This window comes from Haplochromis burtoni, unplaced genomic scaffold, assembly GCF_018398535.1.
Source record: "Haplochromis burtoni strain Fernald_Lab_line unplaced genomic scaffold, NCSU_Asbu1 Contig_247, whole genome shotgun sequence".
Lineage (NCBI taxonomy): Eukaryota > Metazoa > Chordata > Actinopteri > Cichliformes > Cichlidae > Haplochromis > Haplochromis burtoni.
In genome coordinates, this window is record NW_024582608.1 from 494,829 (window position 1) to 519,731 (window position 24,903).

General features: G+C 39.7%; 2 protein-coding genes across 5 annotated transcripts in view; both read right to left on the reverse strand.

Annotated features, from left to right (window-relative positions):
• Positions 1 to 6,865, reverse strand: part of sh3pxd2b (SH3 and PX domains 2B) — a 33,792-nt gene extending 26,927 nt beyond the window's left edge. The window contains exons 1-2 of one of the 4 annotated variants that reach the window (XM_005942250.3): positions 6,449 to 6,865; positions 3,656 to 3,736 (exon numbers count right to left, since the gene is read on the reverse strand). In XM_005942250.3, the coding sequence (XP_005942312.1) occupies positions 3,656 to 3,736; positions 6,449 to 6,520 (153 nt within the window). In that variant the 5' untranslated portion in view covers positions 6,521 to 6,865. The remainder of the gene's footprint in view (positions 1 to 3,655; positions 3,737 to 6,448) is intronic. The other 3 variants (XM_014340052.2, XM_014340053.2, XM_005942251.3) reach the window with 3 other exon arrangements.
• A 1,599-nt stretch (positions 6,866 to 8,464) lies between these two features.
• LOC102292633 (leukocyte cell-derived chemotaxin-2) lies at positions 8,465 to 16,138 on the reverse strand. Its single transcript, XM_005942253.2, has 6 exons — positions 16,002 to 16,138; positions 15,677 to 15,750; positions 12,161 to 12,466; positions 11,636 to 11,723; positions 11,161 to 11,306; positions 8,465 to 9,152 (listed from the first exon to the last, which is right to left on the reverse strand). Exons 2-6 carry the CDS (start codon positions 15,726 to 15,728, stop codon positions 8,986 to 8,988), a joined length of 759 nt encoding a protein of 252 aa, XP_005942315.1. The 5' UTR covers positions 15,729 to 15,750; positions 16,002 to 16,138; the 3' UTR covers positions 8,465 to 8,985.
• Positions 16,139 to 24,903: the final 8,765 nt, after the last annotated feature.

The window sequence follows — 24,903 nt, forward strand, 5'->3', positions numbered from 1 at the left end:
AATGTTTTCTTTTTCTTCCCCCCTTAAGCTTTAAAGTAGAAATATATCCACTATCCAAGGCGAGCGGGAATGCAGGAAGCCTGTAGAGCTCGATGGACACGTGTGCAGAATGGAAACTGTTCTTTGTGACATGGAAGCAAACTGAAAAGCTGCTAGGATGAATGCACTGAGAAAAAAAAAAAAAGAGAGAGAGAAACTAGAAGCCACCATGGGATGGGCTCACACCAGGCCCAGTGCCCCCACCCCCACTGATCATGAGCTCAGCTGCAGATGTGTCATGTTTCAAGATTGTGTCTTGTATGGCTGTGACACTATCATGTTGACAAAAACGTATCCACAGACAGACAAAAAAGCCCCTAAACTGTATTGTGTATCCAGGATGATATTTTCCACAAAGACACACACAGACACACTAACTGACAAAGATCAAGACAGTACACTCTAAGTGATGTTTTGCTTAATGTTTTGTTTAATGCTAAAACATAATAACTGTTATTATCTGTACATTTTCAAATGTAATGTTTTACAAAAAGCGGAGAAACAAGCGTAAAGCACATTGTTATTTATGATTAAGATGCGTTATAAGTTCTTTACTTGCATTCCCGAACACAAACATTAAGTTTCGTGGTTGAATGTTAAGCTTCTTACAATTGGACTGAATTTAGGTCAATTCATGATTTTAAATAGAATAAACAGAATTTTTAGTTTTAAAACATGTTTTTGACGTTTCTGGCCTTCCTCTCACTTCTGGAACAACTGCCAACTACTAACTTTTGGAACAACTTTACCCTCTTGTTTTTCTGAGGAAAAAAAATCTCAAAAACAGCACAAGTGCCTTTCTCTCCTGTCGGAGGCACACCTCTGTCTGTTCAGTGAGTAACTGTTTGCACATGCTCAGTGTTTGTTACCCAGACAGAGGATGTTTACTGTATGTGGAAAAAAAAAGGCTTTCTGTGGCTTCTAATTTTCTCTGAGTAACAATTTTCAATGTAAATATAGCTTAAGTCACAGCCCAGCTGATGTTTTTAAACTGTGAGTATGATGAATCTGTCTGATGAGAACACGGTTAAAAATCTATTAAAAAAAGCTGTTAATTAAACAGAAAAATTCTCCATTTCTAGATGGTGCAAAAAAAAAAAGTAGCAGAAATATCCTCAGTGACAAGAACATCTGGCTCTTGCTCAGCTATTCTCTTCCTTAGAGAAATGAGCTATTGATCTGTCAGATCAAAGATAGAATGCCAGGAACAAGAAATACTTGCTATTTTGTTACTGCTGCATGGTTAATCCTAAGATTTGTTCTTTATTTTCAATATGTAAATAACAGCCTTGCTATTGTTGATTTTGCGCATGCATCAAAAGACTTACATTTATAATAGAGAAAACTGCTTTTATATCTTGTTTCAGCCCTTAGTGAAGCAAAGTCAACAAAGCCTGTGCCAGCCACACAAAAAGCACATGCTGCTGTGTTTGCAGAAAGAGAATCAGCTGCTTAGGGCAGTTATGTTGACAGGATGTGGTGACTAGCACTTCCTGCATAACACTAAGGCTGTGGAATGACCAGAGATGTATTAATATCTGCATTACAAGACAAGCCAAAGCCACATAATGAAAGACATTATGAAGGAACCTGTTAGACAGATTACAGAAAAATGATAACATAATATAAAAATATATCAGACATATGGGGGATGTATCAGTGTGCTAGTGATCGGAATAAGCCAGCTGATTAGCCACAACTGGTCACTGGATATATTCAATTTCAAGGAAATCTAATTAACATGTCCTGCAGCTTGACATGCACCTCTCCAGCTATGCAACATGACGCTGCAATGCAGACAACAGCTAGTGTGATTGCTTTAGTTGATACAAATACACCGACACCGTGTGATCATGGAAATCAATATAAAGCATACTAATACCCACAGAGACCTTCCTTCCTTAAAACACAATGCATGTTAATATGTGATGGGCTGGGACTGATTGGCTTCCTAATGTTGCTAATGCTGACACTTGCACAGCAGTGAGTAATCTGCTGGGGCAACCATCTGCTGTTTTCATAGCACTGCCACCGTGTATAAACCCAGCTTGTTCCAAATCTGCTCTCTTTTTGTGTTATAGTAATTTCAGCTATTCGACTTCAACAAGGTTAGCTTAGTCAGCATTGTAACACTGAGTATTACTCTAAGATACTCCACACAGCATCCCAATAATACCACCACCAACTAGTGTTTTGGGGGTGTAATTAAAGAGTAATGCAATTATAACAGATGGTAGAGAAATTGAAATATTCTGCAGCTCATTTTTCTTTTTCTTTTGAATTTTATTTGTATAAAAAAAACTGTCAGCCCAATAAAATGGAGCATGACAGCAGGTCATGTAACCTGATGCAGCTGTGGACAAAATGTACAGTTTAAACTTGGTCAAAGAAAACTTGGAATAAATGCTGCATGGTGACTTTAAAAAGCTGGAATCACCCATTGCAGTTGCACTTGGTGCCTCTTTATTTGCATATAAAACTTATAGTGACACTGATGATATTCAGAGTATTACAATTTTCTACTTGTCTCCAAGAAATGCCAAAACTTTAATGTGGCTTTTATATATTAGTACCAAACCATACAGAGATACAAGAGATGAGCCATTATCTGTTATGTATAACACATCTTATACGCTCTTATTCTAAAACACTGATCTGATACAGTCTGAGTTATAAATAAAGTGTTGCCTGTTGTGTGTAGTAGTTGACCAATTACACAACTGTAATGCAACTAACATATATACAGTCATTTATACAATACAGATGATGTTTAAAGAGCAGCCTTTCGACATTATCTGTAATATTATGCTCATATTTATCCATGCTTTTATACTGTGTCAACAACAGAAAGGTGGTATGGATTAAACAAAATTAATGGATAATGGTTCTATTAGCAGCTTTACTAGGGGTCAAGTCAAATGAATGAAATGAATACTTCACATCCATATGTTAAATGCTACACACGCAGCCTCAGAAAACTCAGTGAGGCACTATAGTTCTGTACTTCATTACCCATGCATTGACCATCTTAATCAATTAAAAGGAATTTAATCCAATTAGGGCCGACAGTACGCCTTTCCGAAATTGACTACATGCTCATTAAAAGTAATTGCCTTTCTGAATTTCCTGGAGTCCATGTTCTGCTCTCTGATGCAGCCAGGGCCGCCACCCCCCCACCACCACCACCACCACCTCCCTCAGATCTATTACCTTCAAAAAGACAAAAGGAAACTAGGATACTAATAAGACACCCTCATTGTGCAGCGTGCACCATCACCATGACGTCTGAGAATGATTCAGACATTTCTGTGGTCATCAGTGCCACGGTCGCATTCATCACTGTCCTCTATTAACTTCACTGGAATTTTCCGACTCGTCTCGCACAATATAATTACCAGGGTTATAAGGGTGGAGCAGGGAGAGGCTGGCTACAAGTACTAGTCTTGTATGACTGAGACAGTGCTTCCATGCCTTTCCTGCCCTGTGCACTTGTCCGCTAGCACAAAACAAAACAAAAAAGTCCCCCAAAAAGACAAAAGTGAAAGAACACATTTAAGACTATTAAAAGAAACTCAAAAATGACGACACACACGCACACAGTTAGTGGCTCACTCACCTGCAGGTCAAAGAACTTGCTGTAGCGTCTGTAAATGGTTTCTGTACTGCCATCGCTCCAGGACACTTTGATGATGTAAACCTGGCAAAGCAAAATAAAGGAAAATAACATTGAAACTAATGCACAGCTATTATTGTGAAAAACTAAAGCCCTTGGGGCATCACTCTTCAGTCACTACCATTATTTGGGAGTGTTATGAATCCTAGAGAGGGCTGCATATAGCAGACATCCCATTTCTCTGGCAGCATCACACAGCTGTCACTGAGTGGTTTTCATTACTGTAACATATGCTTCCCCACATCCCACTGCCTCCAGCGACCCAAGAATTGCTCTCCGGTCCCTTAAATGCACCTCAAGGAGATAAAGAAAGAGGAGGCTTTCAGAGAAACCTTGCAAAAGGAAACACAGGTGCATCCTACACAGAAGTCTCCAGTCTTGTGTCGTGACATTTAAATGCCACACTTCCATCCATTATGAGCAAATTGCTCCACTTAAAACACCCTGAAACCACCAACTTCTCCTTTCCTCCATCACATCTACCACATGCCATAGCTGGGAGGAACTAAGACAGACTTGAGTGCGGGAAGTCAGGAGTCATGCTAATGAAAAGCCCCAATGTCATCATCCGTTCACATGAAAAGAACAAGGATATCAGATGATTTCACTTCCTAGTGCAGTTACATCACTTCCTGCTGTAGAAAACATAATTGTTTGTCATAATTGTATACATGCAGAAGAGTGAAATAATAATAATAATAATCATAAAAAAACCACAAAGTTTGTGCTACCTTTCTAACATGGGCAGCACTAGGTTAGATAAAAAGAGGTTGACTGTGTAGGTGCAGCTGCAACTTCAATCAGACATATATCTAAAACAGTAAATCATAATGCACTTTAAATAATGTCAAGAGTTTGGGGACAGCAGCAGATTTTGATTTGGTTCTTTAAAGAATGAAAGGGGAGAGGCAGGGAGGTGATTGGAAACACCCTTGCGGCTTGCTGTGTTTGGCTAAATGCTGCTGGCCCCAATCCCAGACCCTTTCAGGCCTCATTCTCTTTTTTCGGTGGACTCGAATCCGATATTACGATGGACTGATCAACTACGGGAGCTATACAGACAAGCAGCAAGGCCATCTTCATTAAACAAAAGAAGATTCCCCAAAAAGACTAGTTCAGGTTCTGTTTGACCAACTACTAGAATTAAATTACTCATCAATGAGAAGAAAAACTAATCAGTGCAAAGATATCCTGTTGTGTCCTTGCTGCAGATAAAACTAATTAAGAAATATTTGTTATCCAAACTAATTTGCAGCAACTCATAGGAAACAGGAGCTGATACAAAAAAAACATAACTAACCCTCCTAATTAAAGTTCCAAGTTCAAAAAAAAAACTTCAGCCATTAGATATTTGCAGATATCGCTTAAGAATTAGAGCTTTGTGTGAGAAATTCTATAGGATATACTGAACTCTGGTGAGCAGACAAGCCTTACGCAGCTTTTTGCTATTCAAGCTACATGTTCAGACCTGAGACTTTAAATTTCCCGGAACCTTGAGATCTGTGTAAGAGAGAAAAGGCATAAAATAACAGTACACCAGAGACTGAACGAACAGATGGAGAAGACACAGGACCACAAGAACTCTGCGCCCTTGACCACTAACACTCACAGCGGTACAAGGTCTGCTGGTCCTTCAGCCCCCGGTTTAAATTTGCACACCCATATGGATGCATACAAGTACACACACACACACAGTGACACAACATGTACACGGAACTAACACAAACACCTGCTAAGGCCTTGGCTGCGACTCTCTCTCTTTCTCTGGCCAACTACACCAAGTGATGTCATATGTGTGACTTTATACTAAGTGCAGGATTGCAGGCAAATACACCCACATTTAGCTCTCACTAGTCACTAATAAAAGCTCTACTGTCTATGAAAAAAAGAGGCTTTGTCCTGATGACATTCTCGTCTCCCACACAAGGTCTGGTTATTAAGAAAAGAAAATTATTCCCAAGTTCTTCGTCTTCTTTCCCTCCCTTTCGGCAACTGTTGACTGGAAAAGAAACACACAACTCTCTAAACTAAATGTTTTTTTTTTTTTAAAAATAGTAATAAAAAAAATGACAATATCTGACACAGTCATAGCCTACTTGTCATAGCCTACAATGTTAGTCATAGCCTACTTCCTGGTTACCAGTGGCAACTAGCCAGTGTGGATAGTTAGGGGACTGGGCTGACTGTATATTATGTTTCTTGGGCTCTTCCACCATTGCAGGCTTCAGTGGTAAGGTGCTGCAATGGCTACGGTCACATGAATGTGATTCTGGGAGTCACTTAAAAAAAAGCAAAACGAAAAAAAGGGGCAAAAGGCAACGGAAGCCGGCCACTCGAATGCTTCTTAATGATATCCTCACGTTTTTTTTAAATGAGCATTTTATTAGGTCAAAAACAATCTGAAAAACGATAACAACACAAGAGCTTTTGACTTTGAGTCACTGTACAGGTTGCTGAAATATAACAGCGTAAATCTTGATGTCGGTCGTTACTGGTCTTAAGAATAAAGATCCCAACAGATTTAAATAGTCTGAGCATGACCTGAAGTTTTCAGAAATCATATTCTAATAAAGTCTGCTTGACCGTTTCGGCTGATTTGGTCAGCTGTAATTTGACACTCTCTTTGTTTTTTACTTTTCCCGACAGGACAAAGGGGGAGACTGCGGAATATCCGCGATCTGTTGCACATTTCACGCAACAAATCACACGGTTGTGGTAATTACACAAAAGGCTTACGTAGTGTTTGTTCGGATTCCTCCGCTTCTGGACATCTTGAACAGTTACTTCTTGCACGGTGCGCCGTGGCATGATGTCCCCTTCTTTTTACGGATCCGTTGAAAAAAAAAGCAGATATCCCTGTCGGGTTTTTTTTCGAGCGATCACACCCGGCTGAAAAAGTTTACACTGCGACGCTTCTTTGTCATCCGAATGGCTGGGATCGATCTGAACAAACGCCTTTTTTTCTCCCCGTAAAGCTGCCCACGTCAAAATTTCCTGTCCAACATTCAGACTCTCGCAAGCCAGAAGTTAATAATCGGTTCTTCCTTTCCCCCCCTTTCTCATGCCTTGTCCCGACCCGCTGACTGCCCCGACCAAACTCCCAGCCTATCCCAGCTCGCCTACTCCCATTTGAGCAACTGGGACGCTTCGTGGACCAACCCTCCAGCTTCAGAGCAAAACCACAGTCTGCAGGAACACTCGGGCTTCAGTCTGCACACTTAGAGCTAGATGTTAGGCTTTAATCAATATGACAGCACTCAAAAACGGCGTGCTCAAGAGCACTTAAGGAGAGCGAACTTTGCCCATTTCTCACTAAATTGGAATTCTATTTATTTCAATTCTCTGTCGCAACTTTGAATGTTCGCCTTCTTTGCGACCAACCGATCTCCATTAGCAATATAATAACACTGATGCAATTTAAATGACAGTTAAGAGTGGATGTTGTCTCACCGTGCGTACAGCTGAGCTGCAGATGTCTGAATCAGTTGGCTTGAGTCTGAGCTTACTTTTCAACTCATATGCTAACTACAAACTACAGAGGACATCGTTCAGATATACAGTGCTGTGCAAAAGTCTTGAGTCAATCATCAAAGAGATAGGCACTCTTGGGATGAACCAGTGCTGTCTATATATAACACTAAACTTAGCAACCCCCCCCCCCCCCCAAAAAAAAAAAAAAAAAAATCAGTGTTAAATTGTATTTTTAAGACACTTAGTTACTAGCAAAACATAATTTTCTTCCATTTCTTTAGTTAAATCTCTGAAAATTGCCAAAGATAACACAAAATTGAAGTGTTAGGCCTAGAAATATCTAGACTTGAGTGTCTGAAAGTTATGTCTTTAGGAAACAGGGGGGGGAAAAGAAAGAAATCCATAAAAGACCTGACACAGGTCGTGGGAAATCCATCCGGCCCTCACTTGATACATCTACTGTCTGCAGAGGTCTCGCAAGAAATGATCTCAGTGGAAGGGTGAGAAAGAGCACCGGGGGAGAAAAGGCTGAGGGATGCCAAATAACACAAGAATTACTCTGAAAACCAGTGGTAGCAGGCCTTATGGCATTATGAACCTAAACTGAACACTTTTGTATGAAATCCTCGTCAGCAGGTACAGAGAAGGTGTAAAACATGGGGAGGCCATGTTTTAACTGCTCTTTGGAAATCACCAACAAGTTGTTAATGCAAAGGTAGAAACTCTTAAATGCGTGAATGAGTCATATGTTAGTGGGAAATGCCTTAACACGCACACATCAGACTTTAAAACATGATGTGATATCCTGTGTCTCGATGTGATTATTAGTCATAAGATGATGTGATTAGTAAACTGGAAATGTGTTAATATTTATTTTTCCATCCTGGTAACACAACACTATCACTCTATGGTTTATTGTTTAGTATTTAGATTTGTACAAACTCAGAATACTTGCAGTTACAGTCAACATTTCTTTGCTGATATGTCACCAGGATGACTGCTGAGGGCCAGTGTCAGGTTTGTTTTAAAATAGCTCCATCTTTTGGTGTGCCATACTCATTACATTAGTACTGTACATGTGGAAATCTCCCCATCTGTAGATATCAGATGAATATGATGGAAGATATTGGTAATATAATTTAAAAAAATTGAATAAAGTTTGTGTTGAATACACTTGCTATTTTTAAGATGGGGAAAATATTTGACAGCCTCATTTTTAACTTTGAAATAGAAAGCACTTCAGACAAAAGAAGAAATGAAACTTTATATTTATTCCATTGTTGAAAAATAAAGTCACGGTTATGAGTGATGGGATGTGAGATGGGACATTTTTCACAGAAAAGGAGAAGGAAAATGTTAAACATATGACTCGTGACTTTTTAGAAAACATCCTTTTGTTTGTATTCGATATAAAGTATTACAAAAAATTTAAATGGTTGTAAAAACTGAGAAATGGAGACAGACAGTTATCAAGTATAGTAACGCTGGTCATCACAAGTTTGTAGAAATGTGTTTTAAATAAGTGTTATTGTAAGAAAAACAATACAATGCATCTTTGTTAAGTTATTGTAAAAATACAGACCAACATTTTTTTATGGCTATAATAGAGAATAAGAAGAATTAACATTTACAAAAAGTGTCAGAGTAGCCAAGTAAAAGTTGCTCATAGTAAGAAATCGGAAAGCAAATAAGTCTATATAAATTCTTATTAGCATTAGGGATTTTATGTGCAGGGGCATGCACCACGTAAAAAAGACAAGGACGCATGGTGCCTCAGTTGTATAACACATGGAAATAAAGGTTTAGATGAAGGGTGAAGGATCAGTACCATCACACATTTGCAGCTCCAGGTGTGATGTGATGCCAGGAAACTGTTCTTGCAGTGGCAGTAAATAGCCCAAGGCCTCTCCTTGAGTTACCGGGCCGGAGTAACGATAAGGACGGATGTTGAAGATCTTCACGCAGTGTACTAAATGGGACCAAAACAAACATAAATCAATTATTTTGTGGGCATTAATTCCTTAATATCACCCTTAAAAAAATGCTCAGACAAATCAATGACTTAAGCTAACTCAGCTGAATAAAGTGCTTATTGACTACACACCAAAGAGTTTGAGTTTACTGTTTTATAACTTGCTATCAATCACATGTAAATCATATGAAACTGATGAGGAAAATGCTCTGTATCTGTCAGAATGTGACGGCCTCATTTTGAGCTTGTTAACTCTAGTTATTTGTAGAGTTTGCTTCCTTAATGTTTTCCAGCAGTCTGATCCAGAAATTGAGAGCAAAATGGCTGTATTTCCAGTTTTTCTCTGTGAGGAGTATTGGATATCTGACAGATGGGTGTGGGGGATAAGAGTGTGAGTCTGGCTTTTTGATTTTATATAAGTGAGAGCATTTTTAAATCAAGTCTGTAGAATTGGGAAGCCAGTGTAGCTCTAATAAAACTAGTGCCCTCTGTTATGCATTTTAGTTACTAAGCTTGCAACAGAATTCTGATTAAGTTGCAGACCAGAAAAAAAGTGCATTGTAGTAATCCAAACTAAAAGAGATGAGTGCATGAACAAGTTTTTCGGACTGAGCAAAGGGTGGATTTTGGCAATATTCCAAAGATGGAAAAAGGTTGGCTTGGTAATAAGCTCGTGCCTGAAACTCCAAGACTTTCAACTTGTGGTTTTACCCTGTTAGCTTATTTCCCTAGTTTGGCTGAAGGATATAGCTGTGGTAAGGTGGGTTTAGCATTCACTTTATCGTTGGCATATGAATAGTTCACTTGTGCAGCTAAAATCCTCTTCCAGAATTTACAAATGTTACAAATGCAGGCTCAAGACCCTAAAAAAAACCCTTAGGTCTCGCCTTTACCAGCCGCCTAAACAAGCCGGCTGCCAACCTAGAAACAAACAACCTAAAAGTAGTTCTACAGCAAACTCACCAACATCATTAAATCTTAAAAGCACTTAATGATCAGTGTCTCAGCATTAATGTGGGCATCACGGTGAGGTAATGTGTCTCTGTGATGTCTAATCATGTCTGTGCTTTACCCGGAGATGAAAGGAGCTGACAGTACATGTGTTCTTCTGATAATACACTTCAATTATAAGGTGAGAGGCAGAATGAGGACTAATGATGTTTACTCATCATTCCAGCACCTTATCAGCTCAGGATGGTCTCAAAACACATTACCACGCATGAGCACATATACACATACAAATAGGTATACACCGCAAAGGAATACATGGGTATTTTAGGCACATACACAGATGCATTCCCTTTTTTCTCTAATGATGGCCCTTATGGAGGGGTCATTACTCATGAACAGCCTTTAGTGGGGTTTCACATAGACCCCGATCTTAGGGGCTATCAGGAGGTCAATGCAGTCTCCGCTCGCGTTTCAGCACCTTAACTAATCCCTTTAAATCATTCCTTTTCATTCTCATGCAATGCCTCTACCATAATAGCATAGCCTCGCCTTTGCCCTAGCCATGGAACTATACAGTAGATTAAAGGAATTCACAGGCAACATTACAAGGTTACAAGGATTTAATTAAACCTGGTTTATGCTTATTTTCAGTTATAAAAATATCTCAATGGACTTCTAAATTGAATTTTTTAGAAATTGAAACAGACTTGCACACCGACTTATGGCCATACTAACAACATGGGTCTTTGAATGATATTCTGGTAGGCCATTTGACTGGTCTGCCACTTTGGTTCCAACTGAAATATTTAGACAAGTACTGAATGATTTGACGTATGTTTGGGTACAGTTATTCGTGCAGTCACTGATTCGTCCTAATGATGTGCTAAATATCTACTGAAATAGGTCTTTATCTGGTACAGGAATCGTTAAAGACCTGCAAAGTCTTTGTCCTGTTTATTTTGATTGAGACTCACATCTACAGTTTTAAAAAACACTGTAATTTTCCTTGCTTTGCTAACTTTCAGGTATTGTGCTAGCATCTTGTCCCTCTTACCATCACTGAGGAGTTTGACTCCATCAAACTGATAACCAGCTGGGTCTTTCCGACTCACTGGACCGGCCAGAGAGCCTGAAAATGGTGTGTTGATGATCGAATAGTCATCACATACAAGGTCCACTGCTTTATAAAGGCCATTACCTCTGTAAAAAGACACGTGACAGAGGAGACTGGCATTAGTTTGCCATCAGAAAAGGCTAGATTCAATTAGTCATCTTAATCTGGCCAGAACAAAAATGTCTGATTAGTTATTTGGACATCATCTCTGTCTACAGAAAGTCAGCCTTCTACCCAGACAAAGCTTCACTCATCATTAATTCCAAGTGGTTTGGTAAAAATGTGCTTTGTCATTGTAGGGATCAGGCTTGGATACTATACAAAACTAGACATGGGGCAGTATCAGCGTCTGCATGTTGCAGTATGAGTAATCCTCTGAGGGCTCTGAGATAAAGATCTGATCAGGATTAGTCACCTTTGGGAGTTAAAAGCTCCACAGCCGTACGCATCACAAGCCCTCACTCTGTTGTGGTGACCGGCACAAAGCATGCTCCAGGCTTGGACTACAGAGAGAGGTAAAATGAAATAGGTTAGATAATACTTCTCCTTCCAAAATAGGCACCATATTAAAAGCTGCAGCACTGCACGCCAAAAGGCCAAGCATAAAGACGATATTTTTAAAAATATGTTTTAACATCCACTGACTGTGACTCATGCTGTATTCATGTGGAAATAAGGCCAATTACAGCAGAAAGGCACTATTCAAATGTCATTTACTGATGTCTTCTCCATCAGTTTTGTGTTACCCACACATACAGCCTCACTCCCACAATAACGTTTTCATGAGTCAGACTTGAAAAAAACTCTGCAAATCCATTTTAATTCCTTCTTGGCAGAAAAAAAAGAACGAGCTGTGTGTTTGTGACCATCTGAAGAAGTTTGCAGGAGGTTTGTGTTATTGTAACATTTCGATATGGGCAGATGCATATTTCTATCATACCTGGCATGCAGCACTGGCGCGTCTTGGCCCCTGAACACTTGTCTTTGAGGTATCGGTCTTGGCAGATGTAACGGACTGGCTGGCAGATGCCTCCCAATCTAGTGCAGCTGATGTCACTTCTAGGTTCCATGAACACTCTTTTGCTTCCTGATTTGACTTTCTTTCCTGGAGTCACAGCCTTTGGCCTCCTGTCATGAGAACTTGTGAAATTTCCCTTCACCTTGAGTCTGCTGCTGTTCTTGTCAGGGCTTTGAATTTGTTCCTTTTTTCTCTCTCCATGTTCTAAAGTGCCACTTAACACCACATCTTGGGAGAGATGAAATGTAATGAGAGTTAGAGTTAAGAGTGTAATGGAGAAAGGATTAAAAAAGAGAATGGCTAGAAAATTTCCAGGTTGAAGGATTAAATCAAACTTTTCTGAGACTGATATTTGGAATGAGTTATGCAGTATTTGGAATATGAAGCAGCAGATTTTCTTTCTGTTCAGTTAATATCACTTACAGTCTGTGAAAAAGTATACGCTCCCTTCCTGATTTCTACTTTTTTTTTTTTTTTGCATTTTTGCTACATCCATTTGCATCTGCTTATCCAATTCAGAGTCGCTCAAAACTCATAATTGCAATATAGACCGGGGCTGCAAAGTATCTCAAGCTGGAGTCCACGGTGTCACCAAAACTGCCTAAAGTATGCCTCACCTCCAAATCTCTCTCCTCAGTCTGAACCACCTAACCTATAATCTGTTCCTGAAGTGTACCATGATTTAGCAGAAGTGTTCAGAAACGATCTAGCTTTCATTCTCCCTCCTCACCATCCTTTTGATTGTTTTACAGATTTACTTCCAGAAGCCTCACTGCCCACTAGTTGACTCTACAGTTTAACTAAACTAGAATGTGAAGCAATGGAAAAGTACATCATGGACTCTCTTTTAGATGGAAGTATTCATCCGTCTTCTTCTCATTTTGGCGCATGCTTCCTCTTTGTCGAGAAGAAAGAGAAAACTCTCCATTCTTGCATTGATTTCAGAGATTTGCACAAAATAAGTACCATTACTGCTCCTTTTATCTGCCTTTGAACTCCTGCAGTGGGCTACAGTTTTTTTTCCCAAGCTGCATCTCCATAATGCATAACATCTGTTGTGCATTAAGGAAAACAGCCTTCAGTACTCACCTGTGACACTTCTTATACCTGGTAATGCCCTTTGGTCTTACCAATGGTCCTACTGTTTTCCAAATGCTTGTCAATGACATTCTCTGTGACTTTCTGAAATGTGATTTTCTTTGTTTTATTCTTGTTTACCTGGATGACAATTTGATTTTTAAAGTCCATCTCAGAACACTGTAAGTCCAGCAGCTCCTCCAATGCCTTCTGGAGAAGCTGTATGTTAATGGAGAGAAGAGCTCTAATGCTTTTTGAATGTTGCCACTCTATCCATGACCTAAGGAAAACCTCCTTGTCTATTACTGACTTCTCCAAAGTTTGCCTTCCAGTGAAACTCTTTGCCATGGCCTTGTTCTTATTCAACCAGACCCATCTCAGCAGTTCATTGTGGAAGTGGACGCGTCAGATTCTGAGGTAGGAGTTGTCTTATTTCAACAGAAAAATGGCAAAATTCACTCAGTGCATTGTTGGCGCCCATGAACTGCTGGCCATCAAGTTAGTCCTCAAAGAACGGAGACACTGGATGGAGCAAGCTGAGCATCTCTTTGTTGTATTTACCGACCATGACACCCCCCATTACCTTCAGACCACCAAACATCTAAACTTTTGCTTTTTACCAGATTCAGCCTAACCATCACTTACAGACCTGGCTCCCATAATTTAAAGCCTGACACAATGTCCCATTAATTCTCCACCTCTAATTCCACCTCAGAGAATAAAACCATCCTTCCACTTATTTGCATCATCAGTTCCTTGGCTTGGGAAATAAAGTCTCTATTAGGGAATGCTTAGCGGGAAATAAGTCCTCCAGCTCCCCACCTTCCCCACTTCTTCAGACTCCCATTCACCCTCGGTCCCACCTGTAGTCCCATCTGACTACTGCCCAGATTAAATCCACAATGTCTTTCACATCACTTCACAGCTCAAACCTGTTCGGTCCAGTCCACTGTTTTTTACCTTTGTCTAATATTAAAATTTGCTTGATGATACGAAACACATAAGAGTGACAACTATGGCAAAAAAAGAAGAAATCATGAAGGGGGATAAATACTTTTTCACTGGACTGTCAGTTACATTCTGTCATACTTCACATAGATGTTTGCTTCAAAATGCCCCCACAAAAACACTATTTTAAAAGGATCACCTTCAAAATTGCAGTTTTTAGGTATTAAGGGAAAAACTTTTCTTGTATTTTCTTGATTAGTTAATAAAGTCACCAAGTAAGTCTTCACACACTGTAGGACGCCTTTTTTCAGGGTTGAATGGTGTTACTTGTCTATATAGACAGACAGAGTCATAGTTCAGTTATTCATAGTATGTTTAATTCTGACAGCATACTAATTATCCTGCCCAGGCATGAGTCTTTGATCTTCATTAACCTCAGAAGCACATAAAATATTTCAATCACACTGCCCTGGCACAAGAACACACATTGGGCTCAGTGATTGAAAGAAGCTGCTTATCACTAGAAGGCCTTAATGAGTGGGCAGAATGGTTGGCTGTGGCATGGAAAAGCAATTTTCCTCAGCATGTGAACTAAATTAGAAAAGACCAAATTTTTTTGACATGTGCAAGTGTGCCTTTTGCCTCAGCAAAATTAGATAGCATTAAAGGTTTGCTGCAGTTTTACTAAATGTTTGTTTATTGCCAGGCTTCTACTACATTTTAAAGCAGCTGCAGTGTTAGGCTGTTAACAGTTAAGGTACTAACAGTTAACCTGAAGAGATGAACACATGCAAAGACAGACACAGCACTGATTGGCAAGCACATTTCCATTAACTCCACTTGACTGGATACCTCTCATGGAACTGCAGGGTTGTGTCCACTGTGGTGCACGAATCATTTTCATCTCAGTAGAAAGATGGCTGTCTCATTTTCATGTCGCTCAGCAATCCCCCAGAGTTACTGTGCCTTAAGCTTTTTAGTTAGATGCAATGATGTAATGTTGCATTAAGCACTCAGTCATGCTTTAAATGTGTCATCCACTTGCGCCAACTCATAGTCTCTCTGGCAATAGGCTCGAACCCCCCAAGGTTCATGTTTACAGGAGTTTACAGTCTCCTAATAGGGCTCAGTTCATGGTAATTTGCAGGGCCAAGCAGATGTTTATGCACCATTTATTGTTTCCATAATAGGAATCTCATTACACTGCTGAATGAAAATTTGTGTCCTATGTACCCTAATGCATACTTTTAGCATGTGGATTCAAGTATTTTGTGGGAATGCACGTGTCCATTTCTGTATGATCTACTTAATACAATTACTAATATATCCCAGACATATTCCATACACTATGATGCACGCTAGAATAGTGTGCATTTTGCAGGTGGCAATTTTATACGAAAGTGACTTACGTACAGCATAATAAGAGCGCAGATATGACACAGATCCTAAACAGTCTTCCCATCATCAGGTCAGAAATAAAAGAAAATCTGTAGAATGATGAATGAACAACAGAAAATGTTTTTAATCTAATCAAACAAGTGTCCGATAAATGCAATCTTTGTATTAATATCAACTATATAGTGAAATCTTTCAATAAAAAAAGTTAAAAATATAGCTTGAGTTTTTTTTTTTTTTTAAATATAATACTAGGAAATCTGTCTCAAATCTCAAAGGAACACACGGAAATGATGGAATAATACTTAGACTTTTTAGAGATAGAAAATTGAACTAGACTTACCAGTCATGTGCAGATGCTGAAGAGTGGCTCCCAGCTCAGTGGGAAGGAACACAAAGAAGGGACTGTTGGAAAACCAGCCTGCTGTGGAAGCTACACGCCTGAGCCACAGGACATCCCCCAACTGTCAATATTGACATTGGCTGCTAGAAAGCATACCCTTTTACTGGCTCAAAAAGCTCAAGTTTACTTACTTTCTACTGCTACACTAAAAGCTAACGATTAGGACACACACACACACACACACACACACACACACACACACACACACACACACACACACACACACAGAGCTTGGCTTCAGTAAACATTAAATCTACTGTCTAATACATAAAACTCGTTTTATGTATTAGACAGTAAATAGTAACTTGGGAAAAGCACCAGCTGTTATGGCTAATCTAAATATACAACAGGTGATATAACAATGAAATGCTTATAATATTTAAAAAATGTTGTTTTAAAGTTCTTTTTATCGTCTCCAAGAAATAAAGTTTATACTGTTTTGCCAATTTCACAGTAGTGGGAACAACCACTGGCACTATTAGGTTATGCATAGTTGCACTGAACTCTGACTCCTAGCATGGCTCCAATTACACCCCTCCAATAAACTCATTAGTATATGTGGTGCAGTCAGCAGGTGCTTGACTGTTGTGTCAAGCTTAATGAGACAACAACAACGAAGAAAAAAGAAAAAAAGAAGGAGAAAGAAAAATTATTATATTCATACCGTGAGACTGGCATCTTTCATTGCATAATTTGCCTCCGCGAGGCAATGGAAGTTAATCAATGATGAATTTCTTCCTCTCCCTCCGGGAGAGTGAAAAAGACGTACATGGATGAATGATGGATGGATAAACACGTGAATGTAGGCTATTTTAGACATTGCTTTGTGCAGAATAGAGAATGGGAAAGCCAGAGATGAGAAAAAAGGGTTTAATTGAGGTTACACACATTGTATTCTAGCCAAAGAAAGGAGCTAAGTGTTCTGTCTTGAGTAACTGGGAATGCCCAAAATGTGGTTACTGCACTTACAAAAACTAATAAAAGCCCTCAGAATAGGCCTTGCTGTGATGAATTTAGAGTTGATTCATAATAAATAATTAGTAATTGAGTTAACAGATGCACAACTCAAACATCTGTTTAAATGAGTCACAGAGATAAATGTGTGGTTCTTTCGTTGCAGCAACCAGTCAAAATTAATTTCAAAAATGAAGGGCTATATCTCTGTATGTACGTCCAAGTGTATTTTTCTCTATTGATGTATTGTGGTCAGCTGGTTGCTCTCTCTGAATTTACAATTTACTGAGAGCAGAGGAATGGATTCAATAGCAGCCGGTAAAGAGTTGAGCCTTTTGCAGCCAGACAGCTTTGATAATCAAATATCTGGGCAGAGGATTACACTGATGGACCATATGGCTTGGAATTTGAAAAAGAAGAGAGGGAATTAGGGAGACTAATAAAAGACAAGGGAACAGAAAAGGAGAGAATAATTAGAGCTGAAGTGGTAGTGCTCAAGACTGAGCGAGTGAGGGAGGGAACAAGTGAAAAAAAAACACAGGGAAGTGAGAGAAATAGCAAAGACAGTCGACTGGGCAAACAGAAAATGAGAATGAAGCAGCAGAAATTCCAGCTAGCCTATCTGCATCTCAAACATGAAAGAAAGGCTGGTGTTGACTCAGTGAAAACCCTTTGATAAACATGGCTGCTTAAATAAAAACATGTATCACATTCTTCAAACTCCTGGGAGGACAGAACTGACATTTCACTCCTGCTTCTCTGTCAGTTAGTTCTGGCATTTCAAGGAGACAGAGAAGAGATGCCACAAGTGTTTCCTAGCAACAGTTCGCTGCAAAACCCTTCTCCTCCTCCTCCTCCTCCCACCTTCTCTCCTCCGCTCGCCTCCCCCTAGAACTCCCTCCATCCCTGAGATACGAGTTGCAGCAATGCAGCACTTGCTTTAGACCTGAAATACATTCTAATTCTCCTGACCCTCCCTCTCTCTCCCTCCAGTTCCCTTCAGCACGCTGCCAGGCCTGCATCAAATGACATTCAGGCCGCTGTCATCTGTAAAGAAAAAGCATACAGCCAGGCTATTCCCTGTGAAGGTTGAAGGCACTGCAACTGAGAAGTGTTGGCAGACAAAGTACTAAAAGAATGCAGCAATATTTTACCTTTTACACGGTGAGCGGTTAATGTGCATGAGCCTGACTCTTACTCTTTCATTTGATTTCTTTAGCACCTCTTTGCTGCTTAGGTAGAAAGAACATCTCACAAAAGCAGGCTTGTGAAAAGACTCTGTGGTCTGTTTATGGCCTGGAACAGCTTTGAGGGTCTAAATCAGCTTTCGCAACACAGCGGCCCAGTCACACCAACTTGGCTCTGTCGATTTGTAAACATATTCATGGGACTTGGGGAGTGGGTATTTAGCCAGCCTGAGCAGACAAACAGAGCGCTGTAGGGTGTGGGATAAACTTGATGGTGCTGGTGGCAGCAGACAGGGGGCACCAAAGTCTTAATAATTTGTTCTATTAAAAGCATTTCCTATGTTTAAAAGGGCATTGAACTGAAGTCTGCCCATATCTGTAGGGAACAAACCAACAGCATTTAGCCAGACAGGACATTTCAGCATATACAGATGTCCATCTATGTTTTTCATCTGTCTTGTGAATTTTCACAAGCCGTAACAAGCAGTGAGACAATGGAGCAAGAGACTGAATGTGACTGAAATCTTAAGCCTCGGCTACCTTACATCATATGGTTGCAGTGTTATTCTACAAATGTAATCATATAATGTGGTGTATGCACAGAGCCTGTGGGACACTACACTACACCATATGGTTGCAAAAATCTTATCAAAGTACAGTGGAAGGAGCCATAGACTCTTTAAAAACTCACCAGCGTCTGTCTGTTTCTTTATTTTCTAATGAAGCTGTCTGGTGAAGTAAAAATTTACCAAAAGGTAGCCATGTAGTAGCACTTGTGCTGAAACAAATAGTCAGTTGACACCTACATCTACTTCATGTTGCTTCAAAACCTTCATTCTCAGAGAACTAACACAGCCCGTGACACAGCAAATAAAAGATGTGAAGGACAGAAAAGTTGAAGTCACAGATGACAAAGTAAAACTAGCTCACTGGTGAGGAAGGGAAAGCTCAAAGGCTCAGACTGGAGCCTTTGAACTGTGCATGAGTGGACACAACAACAGAATGTGATAGGCCAAGAGGATGGACGTCTCACAGGCCACGTCCAGCGACGTATGCATCAAGACACGGTTCTGTGATTGATAGATCATTGCGGAGGAGGGAGAGAATATCAGGCACAGCAAGAAAGATGTCTGAATCACATCCCTTTGCTTTGATCGGGAAGAAGGCAAAGGTAGGCAGCACAAGATGGGGCCGAGTAGGAAAAAAATGAATGAAGAGAGAGCAAAAAAAACCTGGAAGTCAGTCTCTCATTATCTGATCCCAGCTGGGGACTAAAAAAAGGAGAGATTTCTTAGAGAGAGTTTGATTCAGGGTCTCTCCTTTTATATAAAACTTTCCAAGACTTGCACCGGCTGAAAACAGCCATGCAGGAAGAGCAATCACACAACCCTCACAAATTTCATGTTCGGCACTTAGCAGTACTTAGAAATTCTATTTCAAAAAGAAATTGAGAAACATATTGTGTTTATGAGAAAGCAGATCCCAGGTGTTAAATGTGGAAGACACAGACAGAGAAGCCACTGGGTCGATTAGCCTGCTCTGTGAGGTTGCATTGATGAGCAGACAGCCCAGATAACCCTTATTTTCACGTCCAATATTGTTGTTCCAAACTCGCATAGGTGAAATTGATTTGTGTAAGTGAGGACAATACATTTCAAGTAAGTTCCTATCTAATGCCTGCTCTCATCTAAACAACATCTCACTTGAAGTCTGTTCATTAAGAGGTACCTAATTACGCCCACATTATCTATAATTACAGTATTTTTACATCACGCTTCCAAGATAAAACTCCTTTAATGTAGCTTCAGTGTATAATTAGCATTAGTAGGCTCCTACTGCACACATAATTAGAGAGAAATTGATACTAATACACCTGTGTAACAGGGCAAAGGGAAAAAAAGTACTATTGTATCCCCAAATTGCAACATAAACCATTTCACAGATATGATGGTTGCAAGACAATGTGTGTCTTTGAATATTATACACTGAAACCCTGTTGGGATAATACTCTGTTTTAAAAGAGAGATGTGATATTAAGAAAACCGTCCCATCATGTATCAGTGAAAAACAAAAAATCTATGGAAAAGTGTGTTGTTTGGCTCATGCAGTAAATGCTTAAAGAGATGCAGGTGGAGTGACATAAACCTGCAAAAGGCTTTGTTTTATTTGGGTCTACCTGCCCATGATGTTCAGTTTGCAGCTGAAATAGAATATCTCATCTTGATGAGCAAGATGAGGAGATGTATTTTAAGCAGCTTCAAGAACCACGAGAAAGAAGAGTGATTATTATGAATCTATAGCTACAACTGAGTAAAGCTAACTGATGTGCTATTTTTATCCAGCTGCTAACTTCTATAGAAGAGCAGTGGCTTACAGTATGTGTTAGCGGGATTGGTTCATTATTGGTTTTGTCTTTTTGCTGAATAAGTAAATAACTGAAACCAGCTGATGCCTTTTATTTTATTTGTAATAGATGTGTGTATAAATGTTTGATTTTAGGGGCTCGTGGTTACATTCAAGAACTGGTGAATTTCTTTCTTTTTTTCATGGTGGCCCCATCAAATTTTCTCAGGCTGTAGTTGCTTCTGTAGCGATATAAGACAGAGAGGGACAGAAACTGCATTTTGCATATACCTGTTGGTCTCTTTTGACTCGGCTATCCATGATCTCAGAAAAAACTTGGCAGCTCCTTCCTCTGTCACATTTTTCTGTTTGCTGCAGGGATATTCATATTTATACTTTTCCCCCCAGAAGATGGCAGTAATAATCCACCAGACTAGGCCACTGAGGCAGGCAGGAAGCACGTTGCAAAAGCAAGAATCTCATAGGTTAATTACATAGCACTCTCATGCCAGGGAACGTGATCATTCAAACAGTATCTAACTTGATAGAAGCACAGAAAGAGATCGGGAGAGAGAGATAAACAGAAAATGTGTGCAAGAGAGAGAGAACCTAAACAGAGAAAAAAAAGAAAACTTTTGTGTTGCTTGCTAATAATCACCTTGGCTTGATTTGTTGTTACAGTTTTCAGTGCCTCTTTTTCCTCTTGTCACTGTCCACATAATTACAAACAAGGACTGGGAAAGCTGGTGGGTCAATTTAGACAAACGTACTGACTTATCTTGAAGGAGGTTAAGTGGTAAGTCAGATGAAATGTTCACAATCACAATGTTTACACACATAAACACAGCACGGAGTTGTATCTAATCAGAGTCGCCACGTGACGGGATCCGTTGTGTAGCACTTCATGAGAACAGAGAGCGTCATGCTATAAATAAATGAATAAAGTAAATGAAGGAGTAAATGTTTAATGTTGTAAGCCTGAAGAATATCCAAGAAAACATTCAAAGGAACATCTAACAGTTTATTCTAATGTCAAACTTCCACCTGCTGCATCACAGCTCTAGATTGGTCATTGTTTTAAATATATTGAAAAGTCCATTGAGAGTCAGCAGACAAATCAATAGACTGTGGTAAAAATAAGATTTCCATAATCACTTTAAGGCTTTCAGGGAATTTCCATGCTTAACAGTAGCAGGCTGATAACACAAGTTTAAACAACCGAAGTCACACATTAACTCAAAAACATATAAAATGAAAAGACCGAGATCTTGAATTTGCCTACCAGTACTTCAACTGAAATTGCTTCTCCCGAAGTTATTTTTTCTGCTATTTTTCAAACGCGTTTATTTAATTTTTCAACCTAATGATGGCTTTCTTCACATACGTCGTCATCTCTTTGGAGAATGTTCAATTACTTTTGAGTTTCATGAGGGACTATATATAAAGATGAATTGAATTCCTGCAAATGTGATACTTTTGCAAAACATATTTCCATCACTCATGAGAATTAAATGGTGTAGATTCAGTTATTACGCTGCCATATGCTCTTGTGGTGGTGGGGAAGGTTTTTGTTGGTGGTTGGCATATGCAATGTGCACTTTGCACTTGTTTGCAGGCATCTTTCTGTTTAATTATGCTACATGGCTGTATGGCTGCTCATAATTAAACAGAAGCAATAAGGAAAAGTGAGGATGATAGCTATTGGAGAGAGCAAGGCTACAATTGCTTAAAAAGGACCTAAAAACTATAATCATTGGCTGGAAGCATGACCATTATTAACACAAGTAGTGTCCCCACAGCCAGATAGTTTAAAGAATGCAGGAATGCACAGGGGTACCTTTTAGCACAGAAAGCATTGACCAAATTGTTGAAGAAGCTCAGTATGTGTGGGAGACCCATTTATACTATACTCCCACGGTGGCAGTGTTCTTTTCTTATCCCCATTTCCTGATGAAAATTGCATTTTGCCACTCGAATAAAAATGGTTTGAATATTTTTCACAAACGGACACTGGGGAAAAAACCCCTACAGAATCTTCTAATAAAAGTGGTATAGCGATTTAGTTTTGGGGATATTTGCTGCCTCACATTTTGAGTAAAGTGCAACTAAACAGCTAAAACATGCAAAGTTTAGCTATATTTACAGATTGATTAACTATTCATATGTCATATCTTAAGATTCAGAGATTCAGATTTCTGTTATTATCAGTCAATTCAATGTATTTGCAGTATGGTCTAGGTAAGTGGTGACCCAGACCATAATAAGAATCTGAGTTTTCAACTACAGATCTATTTAGTACATATGAAACTGTAGCCAACGTTAACAAATAGATGATTAATCTTTAATTAATGTTTCTGGAGAAAACCATCGACTATTGCACAATAACATGTCCTGTTTTACCTAAGACATGGAAACATAACCATAATGATCCATGAAAATAACCATAAACGTGGCAGGTAAAGTTTCACATCTGTCACACTGAAAACTAATCTAAAAAAATACAGGTCAGATCTGTTTATCAATCAATTTAATACATGATCAACAGAACCTGTTCAAACTAATCCTGTTTTGGATTAGTTTAGGAAAGGTTATTTAATTTCATGGTGAAATAATAACATTTTTATAATTTTCAAGTGTCAAAATGGGTAAAATTTGACCCCAACAATAAGGTAACAGTCAGAGTGTTCATTCGTAATTGCAAATCATAGGAGCACCAATGCCCAGAAGCTACTGTGTTGATCTTGGAAATAATTTTGATTATATAATTAAGATATTTTTGTAGTAGTGACTCACTCTTAATATAGTTTAGCCAGACAGCTTTATTTGTATCTGTATTTTATTTTTATTATTTTGCCATAGTTACACTGTGAAATTAAGAGAGACAGGAATGTGGAGAATAGGGGAACACAGTGGTGAACACACCCAACTTTATTCATGTGTAGATGGTCATCGACACCCTCTACCCTCATGGTGTCGGAACATCCCAGTGCACCCACTGCACAATAATCAAACCACTGCTGTGGTTAAAAACTATTACTAAAAAGCATGTCACAAAACATCCTATAATCTTATATCTATGCAGAGAGGCTCTTGTGACTGGGACTGAGTGTTGAAGAATGTAAGTAAAAGGTAAATTTCTGTCTGAGAGAAAGGAGGCAGTAAAAAGCAACAACAGCAACAACAAAAAGACAAGACAAGAAAGTTATGTGACAAAAAAACAAGGGCTCTGAGAGTTCTGAGCAAAACTTAAAAAAAGAATTTTCAATGAAATAACAAAATGAAAGGGGACAGGAGTCATTGTGTGCTGTGCAGGCTGATCCTCTTCAGATAGCAGGATGCCAGTGAGTGGGTAGCTGTGCTAGAGGGCCGCCCAGTAAGGAGTGACATACATCAAAGACACTGCTTACCCCTGCACCATTGTCTCCACTGCTATCCTTCAAAAGTTACCTCACTGCTAACACATAATATATGACTTTTGCTAAAACTGGCAAAACTGAAACATTGTAAATACATACGATCATTAAAATACTTGAAACATCTACATGACTCTGTAAGTGTACCATAACTCTACAAAACCCCAAATCTCTACGGGAAGATGAGCCTGTGTGCCTTTTTCGTGCTGTGCGCAGCTAGGCCCCACGGGCTGAGGCCCGACCACCCTCAGACACCCTCCACAGGCCTGGCTCCAGCCCTGGTAACCCTATCATTGGCACGGGGAACTGTTCCCTAGATTTTTCGATTCTTCTGCATCTTTTGAATCACTTTTTGTCTGGTCCCTCACCCTGACCAATTTGCCAGGAGACTCCCAACAACATAACCCCTGGGATCACTGGGACAGACAACCCACTCTACCACGATAAGGAGGCGATTTACTGAGGTATCTGGGGGTCTTGAAGAAGGGAGCAAGAGATCGACATAGGAATTGTTGTCACGGCTGCAGTGATGCGACCAGTGTCTGTCGTGGTGAAGAGAGATTTACCAGTCAATCTACGGCCCTAGCCTCAACTATGGGCACTATCTTTGGGTAATGACCAAGAGCAATATCGCAGATACAAGCAGCGGAAATGAGCGTTCTCTGAAGGGTGGCTAGCCTCTCCCTTAGATATAGAGTGAAGACTTTGCCCATCCGAGAGGAGCTCAGAGAAGAGCCGCTACTCCTCCACATCAAAAACAGCCAGTTGAGGTGGCTCAGGAATCTGACAAGGATGCTTCCTGAGCACCTCCTGGGTGAGGTGTTCCAGGCATATCCCACTGGGTGGAGGCCCTGAGGGAGACCCAGGACACGCTGGAGAGATTATATCTCTCAGCTGGCCTTCAAACACCTTGGTGTTTCCATGGATAATCTGGAGGAGGTTGCT

Bases quoted from the DNA above. Each gene is read 5' to 3' on its own strand.
- LOC102292633 (XM_005942253.2), bottom strand. From the start codon at position 15,728: ATGATGGGAAGACTGTTTAGGATCTGTGTCATATCTGCGCTCTTATTA. The intron at 12,467-15,676 runs GTACGTAAGTCA...ATCTCTCCCAAG, and splicing joins ATCTGCGCTCTTATTATGCT to ATGTGGTGTTAAGTGGCACT. The intron at 11,724-12,160 runs GTATGATAGAAA...CTCTCTCTGTAG, and splicing joins GCGCCAGTGCTGCATGCCAG to TCCAAGCCTGGAGCATGCTT.